The 13,476-nt window shown below is 34.8% G+C and overlaps 1 protein-coding gene across 4 annotated transcripts in view; it reads right to left on the reverse strand.

Annotated features, from left to right (window-relative positions):
- USP34 (ubiquitin specific peptidase 34) overlaps positions 1-13,476 on the reverse strand; it is a 247,719-nt gene that overhangs the window by 31,768 nt on the left and 202,475 nt on the right. For all 4 annotated transcript variants that reach the window (XM_045077883.1, XM_045077882.1, XM_045077881.1 and 1 more), the window contains 12 exons: positions 12,118-12,182; positions 11,948-12,023; positions 11,816-11,863; positions 11,647-11,712; positions 8,978-9,058; positions 6,973-7,058; positions 6,220-6,388; positions 6,035-6,109; positions 4,741-4,892; positions 1,184-1,232; positions 999-1,103; positions 870-914 (listed from right to left, as the gene is read on the reverse strand). In XM_045077883.1, the coding sequence (XP_044933818.1) occupies positions 870-914; positions 999-1,103; positions 1,184-1,232; positions 4,741-4,892; positions 6,035-6,109; positions 6,220-6,388; positions 6,973-7,058; positions 8,978-9,058; positions 11,647-11,712; positions 11,816-11,863; positions 11,948-12,023; positions 12,118-12,182 (1,017 nt within the window). The remainder of the gene's footprint in view (positions 1-869; positions 915-998; positions 1,104-1,183; positions 1,233-4,740; positions 4,893-6,034; positions 6,110-6,219; positions 6,389-6,972; positions 7,059-8,977; positions 9,059-11,646; positions 11,713-11,815; positions 11,864-11,947; positions 12,024-12,117; positions 12,183-13,476) is intronic.

The raw sequence follows: 13,476 nt of genomic DNA on the forward strand, positions 1-13,476 counted from the left end.
AAAAAAGAAACACGTACTCTTCTACACATCACATTTAAATCTGTGTTAGTTTAGCAGACCTCAGTACTCTTGCATATAAACTTGATCTATATGGAGCAGCAGGATCAACTTGGGATACAAAGTCAATGGCATGGACATCACATGTAACAGAAGGTAAGTATTTTTCTTGATATCGATTTGGAAAAAAACAAGCAAAACCTTTATTAATGAGACAACTGTATTCAGAGAATAATTTAGGTTAAAAGTTTCTTTTACCATCCCTTGATCTCTAAGGTGTAATTTTACATTAATATTTGACAAAGTATCATGTAGCTATAACATTACCATTTTGTAAAAATACTTTTGGATAATACTGTATTATTATATTTTTCATCATTTTTTTTGAAATGTTTTTTTTTTTTTTTAACATTTTATTTGACAGACAGAATACAAGTAGGCAGAGAGAGAGAGAGGAAGGGAAGCAGGCTCCCTACTGAGCAGAGAGCCCGATGTGGGGCTCGATCCCAGGACTCTGGGATCATGACCTGAAGCCGAAGGCAGAGGCTTTAACCCACTGAGCCACCCAGGCACCCCTATTTTTCATCATTCTTGAACACAGTTATGATACAGGCTTCAAATCAAACAACTTTAAAGCTTAGTCTCTATGTATTACTCCAATACATTGAACTTAGACCTAAAATTTGTATTTCACTGGGAAAATTATATTATAGTGAGATACAAAGAAGTAATTCAGCCTATTCAAGTTACATACTGAAAATTAAGCTGTGTTATGGGAGAAATCTTGATATGTTTTTTTCAAGAATAAGAAGAAAGGTTTATCTGAAAGCACTAGTAGTTTTAAAAACACAAATTAACTAAGGTGTACATACCTCAGGAGTCAACTTTGCTATTGATGTGAAAAGCATAGACACAATCTATTAAAAAAAAAAAAGGAAGATTTCAGAACATTCTTTTAAAAATTACCAAAAAGCTTTTTAAGACTGTTTCTCAGCACTTACATGTTCTGCTAGTCGATTATTATATCGACAGAGGCTGAAAATCAGATTACAAGTTTGTCTTATATTGATGCCATCACGAATATGTTGAAACAAGAAGGGGAATCCCTGTTAAAAGTAAAAGTTGTTCATTTAAGAACCATTATTATTTGTGAGATGATCAAATCCTCTAATATACAAAGTATTACCTTTCCTCCTGTTAATGCTGCCATGTCAGTCTGTGATAATGTCAAATGCCTGAAAGGAAACATCAGTGGAAATAAGTTTTTCTTTACTCTGTGTTACTTTATAGCTATTTGCATCATGACACGCATCAAAACTGTCAGTTCAATTACAATTGTACCAAGCCACCAACACAAAATGATTTTTGAACTTTCTGCTAGCTAAACTTACTTGCTAGATATATATCTCTCAATTTTTCAAGATTCTGGAATTGATAGATAGAAGCCCAAACCTACTTTATTTGCCATTTAATTAGCTCAATATTTTTGTGTATTATAAATACTAGGATGGGTCTGAGTTGTGGGGTTTTTTTTTTTTTGACATGAGACCCTTCAAAACAAAACAAACTTCTAGAGTTTCAGTTACCAGTTTACAATTTCTACATATTTCTTTACTATAGAAAATTTCAGATACATACAAAAATAGTAAGATAATGGAAGTATCCCATTGTTCAACTTTAAATTACTAATTCATGATCAGTCTTGTTTCATTTGTATCTCCCACTCACTCAATGTGGACTGTTCTGAAGCAGTTCTAGGTATTTTATCATTTAATCTAAAAATCTCTGCATGAATTTCTAACAGATAACATTTAAAACAAATAAACACACTATCATTATTCACACTTAAAATAAAACCACAACTCCTTACTATCAAACAATATCCAGTCAGTGTATGATTACCTCAAGTGTCTAAAAAATTTTTTAATAATTTGTTGGCTCAAGATCCAAATAAAGTCCTCTGTTGCAAGTGGTTGAAATGTCTTTTAAGTATCTTACAGACTACTGGTTTTCCCTCCAATTTTGTTTTTATCTTGCAATTTATGAGTTGAAGCAAGTAGGTGGTTTGTCCTGAAGAACTTCCCACATTTCCACTTTGCTGATTGTATCCTTGTGGCGTTGCTTTAACCTGTTCCTTTGTCCTTATATTTCCTATAAACTGGCAGTTTAGATCTAGAGACTTGATCATATCTAGGTTTGATCTTCTTAATCAAGCATGCTTTATAGGTGGTGGTATTGACTTTCTTCAAGAGGCACACAATGAAAGGTTGTCTTTTTGTAATATTTTCAGTCAATGATGATCATCTCCTAGATCCATTACTTCATTTGGGGTACAAAATACAGATATTCTGATTTCAGCATTACTTGCTTGTTCATTAGCTCAAACACCTCCAAGATGGTGAGCTTCCTCTCATTTACCACTTGTTTGCCATGAGGTAATTCTTGCTGGTAAGATGAATGCTTGTTATCATTCCTTTATTACTAAGTTTCCAAAATTATGATTTGGTTTTCTAATATACTCCAAAGGTTACCAGTAAGTAGTTCGTTTGTTTGTTTTTAGATACCATTACGAACTCATGGATTTAAATATCTGTGATGTATTTTAGTCCTCTTGTAGTTATTCTATTACTGATGCTCAGGGTTGTCCAATCTATGACCAGAAGGAACATCCATAAATTGGTTCCTGCCCTTTTAACATATTCTCAATAGTGTTTGATAGCCTCTGTTTTCCAAAAGGACAAAGTGTTTTAGACTTCCCATTCATTTCTTGCCCAAGACCTTTAATTGGCCATTTTTTCAAGGAACCCTGATTTTCTTCCGTAAGAAATGATATCTAGGGACTACAATACTGATGCCAGCGGCACTCACTGATTCTGAGTTGGGTCGGATTTCTAAGCCTTTTCAGAAAATGGAAGTACAGAAGACATTTTTTGTTTGCTTAAAGACAAAATACACCACAAACTCTACTGGTATTTCCAAACTCAAATTTAGTTTTAAAGAACTTACATAAAAACCCTACAATTTTGTATTTGTATTTCTTTCGTCTCTGGCTGAAAATCTTGGTTTCTAATGACATTAACAGTTACTTATTTGCTTTATTCTATGATATATGCTAGTTTCTGGATAATAATCACAATTACACTATGAACAATATACTTAGTAGAACAGTTTAGGATAGTTTTACAATTATTTTTGTCCTTCATGTACAACTAGGAATTTACAGTTAAATTAGTGTGTTCTAAAGGTCATTTTAGTGAATTCCTTTCCAGGTGTTATGCCACCAGGTCAAAATATAATTCATTTATTTCAGTCTGCTTTTAATTTTTAGGGATTGCATTTTATTAATTTACTTATTATATAAAACATTTACATGATTACAAGTTAAATCTAGAAAACAAAAACAATATATACTCAAAGTCAAGCTTTCATTTTTGTCTTTTCCAGCAGTTTGTTTTTCCCTCCCCCAAACACAGGAAAACTTTTTTTTTTTTAAGTTTTGATTTAGTCTTCCATTTAAAAAAATACAGTCAATTCTTGCTATTGGTAGTACTTAAGTTCTATAAAATGCTGCAAACACCGAATTAGTGATTAATGAATCATTGCTCATAAGAGAAATACAGGGTTAGGTTCTTGTGAGCCTCTGGCCAACATTTTCTTCAACCAATCAATAGGTTACCTTGTTTTATGTGTGTTTCTGTTTCTGTTCTGACTTCATTAGCACTGAAGTCACAGCAAATACTAGTATTAACTCATACCTGAATGAAGCCTATCTAATGTGCATTTTCTTGTTAAGGCACATTATGGCCTTCTTGAGCTTAGGAGCTCTACGTAGCACTTAGCACTATACTGGGGAGCAATTTTAAACACTAAGTCACCAACAAAAAGTACAAATGTGAAAAACATGGCAGCAACCATGAAAAGGAGATTTGTTTACAATATGAGAAGTGAAACAAGGAGTCACAGTCACTCTGTTTGACCTTGGCTTAGGAGGAAGGTATGTGTCAGGTAACTCAGATTTTTTTGCCACTCTGCACATGGACATCTGCAGTCCACAAATGACTGCAAAGGAGCCATGAGTACTAACTTCGGGACTGTAATAAATCCCAGCAAGTAAGCACATTTGTAAACAGTAGATCCAAAATGAGGAATACTGAAAATTGAGTTTACATGCTTTCAATCTCTGCATCCCTCCCCCGCCCCCACACAGCTCCCCTTCCTCAAAAGGTACCATACTATACATACTTTTCTCCACCTTGCTTTTTTTACTTGGTAATATTTAATCCTAAAGATCTCTTCATGGTAGTACAGATACATTCCATACTTCTTTTTTTCAGTAATAGAGTATTCTATTGAGTGGATGCCTGCTTTTTTCAACTAAACCCCTCTTTTTAAATATTTCCAGTCTTTTACTCTTTTTAACTAAATGCTTCAATAAATACCCTTGCATATACATCTTTCTGTATTTAGGGAACAGGCTTCTAGAAGTAGTGTTGCCAGAAAGGATGAATGCACATATAATTTTGCTAAATATTTTACTGTATATTTCTTCAACGTATATTTCTAACATGACTCAGAGGTACAAAGTCATCTGATACAAAGGACTGAAATACTTATGCCACAAGAGTTCATAAATCATGGTATTATTTAAAAGGAATTATGTAACAAAAGTTAGTGGTAAAACAATTTGGTAAAAGGAGTAAAATCAAACATGCTTTAACCATTTTGAATGTTGAAACATTTCACCTTTCTGAGCGAGACTGTTCAACCAACAGAGCAACTAAAGCTATCATTTTTTCCAGGGCAGCAGGCCTGTATTTTTCTTCTGCCAGAGAAAGAATATCTTCTTCCTCCTCCTCTTCTTCCCCCTCTTCCTCTGACAACACTTCAACTTGAGGCTAGAATAAAATGTTGAAACTAATACATTAAAACTGAATTATCTTGAGAGAAAATAATTTGACTATTCTATAAAATAGTCAGGGTAGATGGTAGCAGGAGCATGTATCATAAAGAACCACTCAAAGGCCTAACCCTGACTTTTAAGAGTTAAGCAATATTCTGGATAATTTTAGACACAGTAAGCAGAACTATAAAGAACAATGATTCTCAATACTGTAACTATTTTTACCTCACTTACAGGGATAGATCTTTTAATAATTTTTTTTCTTATAGACAAGCCCCTTGGAAGATAAATCAGGACCAAATTTTACATGAGTATGATAAAACAGTATTTCCTATTAAATAAAAATGTCAATTACACAAATTAAAGAATCCTTATCTGCAGTGTTCAGATAATCCAAATAGCAAGTCTTCCAAAGACTTCCATTTCTTTGAAATTCAAGAGACTGAAATGATTTTATGATTTAACAAAGCAAAAGAAGAGCAGTCTAAACAAGTAGCCATATAGGCAGGTATCAGACAGTAAAAGTCCATATTCTGAGAAGCATTACAGAATAATGGTTAACAGTGTAGCTCAGGAATCTGACCAAAGATCAAAGCCCAACTCACTGTGATCTAAAACAAGTTAACTTCTTTATGCCTCAAGTTCCTGATCTGTAAAATGGAGGTAACAACAGTACTTACTACATCTTAGGGTTGCAAGAGGGTTAAGTAAGATAGCATAAATAGAGCAAAAGCCAACGTGGTCATTAAAGTCAACACAAAGTTCATGTCATGCTTCAATACTATGAATAGACCAAGCTACTTAAGTTTTTGGAAACTCAACAGCAAGGGTTTAAAAATATGACCATCAGAAATGTTCACTGAAACAACATGCTACTGATATGACCTCAAAGTAGGTGGTAGCCATTCTGCCTAAATTCATTTGCTTTGTTCCAGGGCCTTGCCGATGAAATTTATCATTTGATTATTTCTTCTCTCGCTGTATCATTAAAAATACCAACCAAATTCAGACACTTAAAATGATCTAATGCCAGGCTAGAAGGGATTTTAAAGCATTCTAATATCTAATGACCTTCCATGATACAAACTTGAAAACATGGTCCCCTAAATCCCCAATATGAGAGGGAACTATACTTACATTTTCTGGCCCTTTGGTTCCCATGTAAAAATGAACCATTGTAGATATGGCTTGCAGTGAAAGCAAAAACTGGCTCTAAAAATAAAAAACATTGATTTAAAAATAGAAAATAAAATAAAAACAACTGAGTTTTAAATACTGAAAATAGGTACATAATCCCAGAAATAAACAAAATACAGCCTTACCTCTTCTTCACCCATTTTGGCAAATTCATAAAGGAAGGCAAAATACTCTGTAAGATGTTTACTGTGAGGTTTTACACCATGTTCCATAATTAATAACAGAGTTCTCACAAATCGAGTGACACATGAACGACCACCAATATCTTCTACTGAGGCATCCATATCATCCGACCTGAAGATACAATTTAATATATCTTAGAGACAGTATGAAGTCTGGAGATAGATATTCTGGGAGGAGAAATATTTTTAAAAACCTAAATTTATCTCTCTCATCTTTGTAATAGTGAGTACCAACTGCAATAATGTAAGTAGATAGATTCAAATTACGGTGTCTGGCTGAATCAATCCAAACAAAAAGACTACGTCATTAAGTTATCTGTAGACGAATCTGAAGATGCACTTAATTAAAAATAAAAAGTATTATGTTCTCTTCTTGATTGTATTCTTACAGATTTTTAAATTAAAAAAAAAAAACACACAAAATGTTCTTTTAAGATTTTATTTATTTATTTGAGAGAGAGAGCATGAGCATGGCAGGAGGGGCAGAGGGAGAGGGAGAAGCAGACTTACCACTGAGTAGGGAACCTGACATAGGGATCAATCCCAGGACCATGGGATCATGACCTGAGCCGAAGGCAGCTGCTTAACCAACTAAGCCACCTACCATGCCCTGAACCTAAATATTTCAATGTGGGTATTTAAAATACTCTAGGAAGCTGATTAAAAAGCTTAAAATGCTAAAAAGTTATTTCTTACCCATCTTCCATTCCTGGCTGTAGATAAAGATGAGCGTGCACAGGTCTGAGTCTCTGAATCACATGGATACACAAACGCTGAAACATCTGCAAATGAAAAGTTAAAACAACCTAAGAGCCTGAACAAAGGTAACAAAGTTACTGAAAAATTAACAGGTTTCAAAATTCTCTGCACCCATTTGTTTTCCCCATGGATTATCTTTTGCCAGAAGTCAATGATTAGGAGAAGGAAATAGGATTTAAGTTTGTTCAAAAAAACCCACATGGGTTAAAAAGGGTTGGGGATTCTCTAATTAAGATATACAAGTGGCCAGTAAGCAAATGAAAAGATGTTCACCATCACTAATTATTAGGGAAATGCAGACCAAAACCACAATAACATACTACTTCACATTCATCAGGATAGTTAAAATCAAAAAGACAGTAGAAATGCTAAAGAAGACGTAGTGAAAATAGAAATGCTCATAGATTGCTGCTGGTGGGGATGTAAACTAGTGGAGATGCCATGAAAAAGTTTGTAATTCCTAGAATGTCTCAGGACTTCTACTCTCAGGTAAAAGAACTAAAAATATATGTCCACACAAGTATTTGTGCACTCATGTTCAGAGCAGCATTATTCAAAATAGCCAAAAAGCGAAAACATCTCAAATGTTCACTGACTGCTGAATGGATAAACAATAATTGCTATATCCATTCAATGGAATTAATTTAGCAATAAAAAGAAAGAACAGAAACACACCACAACATGGATAAACCATGAAAATATTGCTCAAATAAGCTGATCACAAAAGATCACAGAGTGTGTGACTCCATTTATCTTTTAATAAAGATTAAAAATTTTTTTTATAGTTTTGTTTGTTTTGTTTTTAAGATTTAAATTTTTTGAGGGAGACAGCGAGACAGCCTAAGCTGGAGGAAAAGGCAGAGGGAGAGGGACAAGCAGACTTCCCGTTGAGCAGGCAGTTTGATTCCAGGACCCAGGGATCCTGGGATGCTTAGCATCCCTGAGATGCTTAACTGACTGAGCCTTTCAGGCACCCCTCCATTTATCATTAAATACGCAAATCCGGGGCGCCTGGGTGGCTCAGTGGGTTAAGCCACTGCCTTCGGCTCAGGTCATGATCTCAGGGTCCTGGGATCGAGGCCCGCATCGGGCTCTCTGCTTAGCAGGGAGCCTGCTTCCTCCTCTCTCTCTGCCTGCTTCTCCGTCTACTTGTGATTTCTGCCTGTCAAATAAATAAATAAAATCTTTAAAAATAAATAAATAAATAAATAAATAAATGCGCGAATCCATAGAGCCAAAAAGTTGATTAGCAAGTGCATAGTGGCTGGAAAGAAGGGACAGGATAAAATTGGGAGTCACTGTTAATAGGTATGGAATGTCTCTTAGCAGTGTTACAAAATTAGATGACAGTTGCACAGTTTGGGGTTATACGAAAAGCCACTAAATTTTATATTCTGTATGGTTTTGATGAATTAGATGGTGTAAGAGTTATATCTCAGGAATAACTGAAAAGTGGCCTTTTCATATTAAATTTTTAGTTCTGTGTCATAAGTGAATATAAAGTAATATTTACAATTTTGTCTAACTTTTCCAGAGATTTAAGGAAAACAAACTGATTCATGTGACAGTTCAGAATCTTTCACAGAAATGTTACATACTGTTCATTTAATTTTCAAGGCCACTACAGTACCCTACCATGGTTAGACTATCTAAAATTCTAAAAAGCATTAGTACAACTCATAAAGCAGTGATAACAGGATCTGAGAGAATAGGCACTTACACTTATCTTCCTATAACTAGGAAATGTTAACAATTTTAATCACTTGGTTGAAAAGACAGCTGATTTCCTACAAGAAGCTGATGAAATGGTAGCAAAATGATTTTTATGGTAGAGGTTAATCTTTTCAAAACTACCTTCAATGCTGGGTTAAAATATAGTCACAGGTAAATTTAGGATTATTAACTTGAAAGCCATTTCTTTTTCAATCAAATTTCTTCTTACCTGTCTCACAATTTGATTAGGGCACTTAATTAGTATCTGCATTGGCCACCAGTCATCATCAGCCATACGGTCCAAAAACCACTGTAAAAAAAAATAGTGTGATATTAACCTTCAACCAATACTTGTTTAACTTAAAAACAAAAAAGTCACACAAGGATTTCATTTCTAGTCTATGTTTCAATTATTTTAAATTCTTACCAAAACAGATTCTTCCATTGTTTTAAAAGTCTAAAACTCTAGGAATGCATGGGTGGCTCAGTTGGTTAGGCATCCAACTCCTGCTTTCAGTTTAGGTCATGATCTGAGGGTCATGTGATAGAGCCCTGAGTTGGGCTCCATGCTCAGTGGGGAGTCTGCTTGATTTTCTCTCTCTCTCCCTCTGCCCCTCCCCCACTGCTCATGGCATGCTCTCTCTAAAGTAAATAAATAAATCTTTAAAAAAAATTATTTTTTAAAGTCTGAAATTCTGAAATGCCTAAAGTCACAAGCAGGGTCACCTGATTACAGAATTCCATGAATGCCATTTACATCACAGTGTAAACCTGCATGAAGGCAACCTGCACTGCTTAACATTATAAAATGGAATACTATTTTCCTCTTAATCCTCACAGATACTACACTGCAGAACCTTTTGTTCCTATTAATATATGATCTGAGTATTATTTATTTTGTTTACAAAGAATTATGCTCTCTTAATAACAAAAAACATCCCTCCCCCTATTTTTCTGAGAGCGAGAGAACAGTGGGGGAGAACCAAGAGGGAAAGAGAATATTCAGCAGGCTTCATGCCCAGTGCAGAGTTGACACTATCACAACCCTGACATCATGACCTGAGCTAAAATCAAGAGTCAGATGCTTAATCCACTGAGCCACCCAGATGCCCTCAGAAGTACCCTTTATGCTAAAACAATTTCCTACTGATTTCAAGATAGCTTTTAATCACATATTTAATGCCTATATTGAATGTTACTGTCTATGTGCATATACATAATTATTGACAACTGCAGAGAATTTTAACTCCTTGAGAGAGTTCTGGAGGCCAATACTTAGTTAAAAAAAACAAAAACAAAAACAAAACAAAACAAAAACCCTGAAGTAGCTATAAACAAAAAAACAGAAAACAAAACAAATGATGACCTAATCAATATTCTGGATCTATTGAACTGCCTTAAAAAAAAAAAATCACGAAGGGGGAGGAGAATAGAGGAACTTGTTAACTAACATCAGGAGGATATAATCAGTCAAAGCAAGCATGTGGAGAATTATGCAGATCAAATGACAAAGTAGCAAAGAGAGAGAATAAAGTAACTGTTACAGATGAAAGGTGATTTATAAGACAAAAGCAAAATGTAGTCCTTGTTTGAATACAATTCAAAGAAGCCAACTGAAAAAAACATTTTTTAGGCAGTTAGTAAAAAGTGAACACAAAATGAATACTGGATGATGTTAAGGAACCACTTCTAATTTTACAAGAAGTAAATTAAGTCATGGAGATATATATATATATTTAGAGAGAGAGAGATATCTCTATTTTTTTAAAGTTCTCATTTATTAAAGATACATACTTAGTATTTATGGGTGTATGATATGCTATGTGGGTTTGCTGAAAACAGGCATGGGGGACAGCAACAGATTAAAGCAAAACAATGTTACTGTTTGTTGAAATAAGGTTACAGGTACCTGATCTTCCTACTTTATTGAAATATTTATTATAAAGTTTAAAAAAATTATAGTCTTCTGTTTAAAGTCTACAATAATTAGATCCTCTAATTCCATTGCTCCATGGCATAATCAGATAACCTTCTATATAAGAAAAAGATCTTCAACTAATTTCATCTATTGCACACTATGTTGTAATCTCCCACCTCTGGAAATTTTTAAGACTTGCATTCTTAGAAAGGCTTACACCACATTTGGAAGCTAATAAAAAAACGATAAAATGATATTAAGGTGGCAATAGGGTTAAGTGATCATTACCTGTGAGCAGACTATCCTTAGGGATGTATTATTATAGGGATGTATTAGAACATAATATGGAAGATAAAACTGGACACAAAATGATATACTGGGACATATGCATTATTATCTTGGAGGAAAAAGGAAGATATCCATTTTCAAGTATTTTCTGATAATATTCAAAATTAATTAAGAAATATCCCATCCAGGGGCACCTGGGTGGCTCAGGGGGTTAAGCCTCTGCCTTCGGCTCAGGTCATGATCTCAGGGTCCTGGGATCGAGCCCCACATTGGGAATCTCTGCTCAGCAGGGAGCCTGCTTCCCTCCCTCTCTCTGCCTGCCTCTCTGCCTACTTGTGATATCTGTCTGTCAAATAAATAGATAAAATCTTAAAAAGAAAAAAAGAAAGAAACAAAGAAACAAAGAAATATCTGATCCAGTCTTTTGAACTTCCTGTATTTTTCTAACAGACTGGGGGGAGGGGAGGCACCCAAGGATTTTTAAGTAACTTAAAAATCAATTATTTCATCAGCGTAATGGCTAGGACATAAATTATAACCTTCTCAGTTGTTAAGTAATTTGGGGAACTTACACTGGGATCCCTATCATTTATTACACAATACTTTTGCTATAGCATCTTATGAATAAAAGAAAACAAAACAAAAAAGTGCATCTTAAGCTATACATTATTTGTTGGATTATTTCACCTTACCTCACAAGCTGCTTGACTATTATTAAATTGTTTGGTCAACAGTTCAATCCACTGAAGCATTGTGGGCTAAAAAAAAGAAAGAAGTCATTTAAGGCATGGACTTCAAGCTGAAGATAAAGAAAACCAAAAGCTATCTGCTAAATGACACAAAATTTTATGAAACACATACCTTTTCTTTTGAATGTATAAATGTCTCTAGGACAAAGGAGGTGCTGAGCTGGAAGAAAACATTAGGCAAAAAATTTTTAATTACTTTAAAGTAGTCAATTTTGAAAAAAACTATCTACGGCTTATATATTACCTTTGCTGTCATTAGGGACACAGCTTTAGGATCTGGTAATGTACTGGGAATACAACTACATAACTGCCACATAAACCTAGGATTTAAAAATAGTAAGTTACATATCTTACAGAATAAGATTTGCTTTAAATGTGTAAGAAAAAAATCTATTATAAGTTTATCAAACTTACCCAAAATACGTATGTTCAAAAATGTTTTTGTCTTGAAGAAACTGCATGTTATCATGCCAAATCCACTGAAGAAAAAGAAAATGGTAACATTAGATATCAGAAAGCATTTGCTTCATTACATTTTACCAGTAATTTTTAAGAAAAAAAGATTTGCTCTAAAAGAAACAAGCAAAAAAAAAAAAACCCCAAAAAATAAAAGCACTTAAAATTCATGTTGATTTTCTTTCTAGTTATGTGGAATGCAAAAATAGTTATTAAGCCTGCTCCAATTTATCATTATGTATCTGGCTACCTCAAACAATCACAGTTCTTTAAAAATACAATTATCAAGATTCTGTAAGAACTCTGAAATCCCATCTAAAGAACAAATACATAAATGGAGTAAAATTATGAGTTCCATTTTGATAATAACAGATTATGAGAAAGGTTTATGTTCGAAAACTGGCAAAATGAAAACAATTCAGATTGGCAGACCTAAGTCAGGTGATTTCCTTGTTTATTCTTTTGTTTTTTTGTTTTTTAAGACTGAGAGAGGAAAAGCATGAGAGATGGTAGGGTTAGAGCGAGAAGCAAATTCCCCCACCGATGAGTGGGGAGCCTAATGAGGGGCTTGATCCTGCGACTCCAGAATCATGACCTGAGCTGGAGGCAGACACCTAAACAACTGGGCCACCCAGGCGCCCCTCCTTGTATATTCTGTCACAATTATGAACAAATATATTTTTTGAAGATTTTATTTATTTATTTGACAGACAGAGATCACAGGCAGGCAGAAAGAGAGGAAGGGATGCAGGCTCCCTGCTGAGCAGAGAGCCCGATGCAGGGCTTGATCCCAGGACCCTGAGATCATGACCTGAGCTGAAGGCAGAGGCTTTAACCCACTGAGCCACCCAGGTGCCCCACAAAGATTATTATTATTATTTTTTAAAGATTTTATTTATTTATTTGTCAGAGAGAGACAGCAAGCAAGCACAGGCAGACAGAATGGCAGGCAGAGTCAGAGGGAGAAGCAGGCTTCCTACCGAGCAAGGAGCCGGATGTGGGACTCGATCCCACGACACTGGGATCATGACCTGAACTGAAGGCATCTGCTTAACCAACTGAGCCATCCAGGCGTCCCCAAAGATTATTTCTAACATGAGTCTTACATACCTGCTCTTCTAATTTTAGTTTTGTGTTTAGCTCCCTGTACCCTAAACATGCTCTAAGTTAGTGTTTGTTCCATAAAATTATCTTTATCTGGAACAAATTTGTGTTCTGAGTACTGTTATTACTGCCTGTGTTTATCTCCTAAAGATTTTCAGCTACCTCTTCTTGCCTCCCAGCCCACTCTTCCCATCCAGCACCAGGTCTTGAATT

The sequence above is a fragment of the Mustela putorius genome, unplaced genomic scaffold (genome assembly GCF_011764305.1).
Source record: "Mustela putorius furo isolate JIRA1106 unplaced genomic scaffold, ASM1176430v1.1 tig00000224_pilon_pilon_pilon, whole genome shotgun sequence".
Lineage (NCBI taxonomy): Eukaryota > Metazoa > Chordata > Mammalia > Carnivora > Mustelidae > Mustela > Mustela putorius.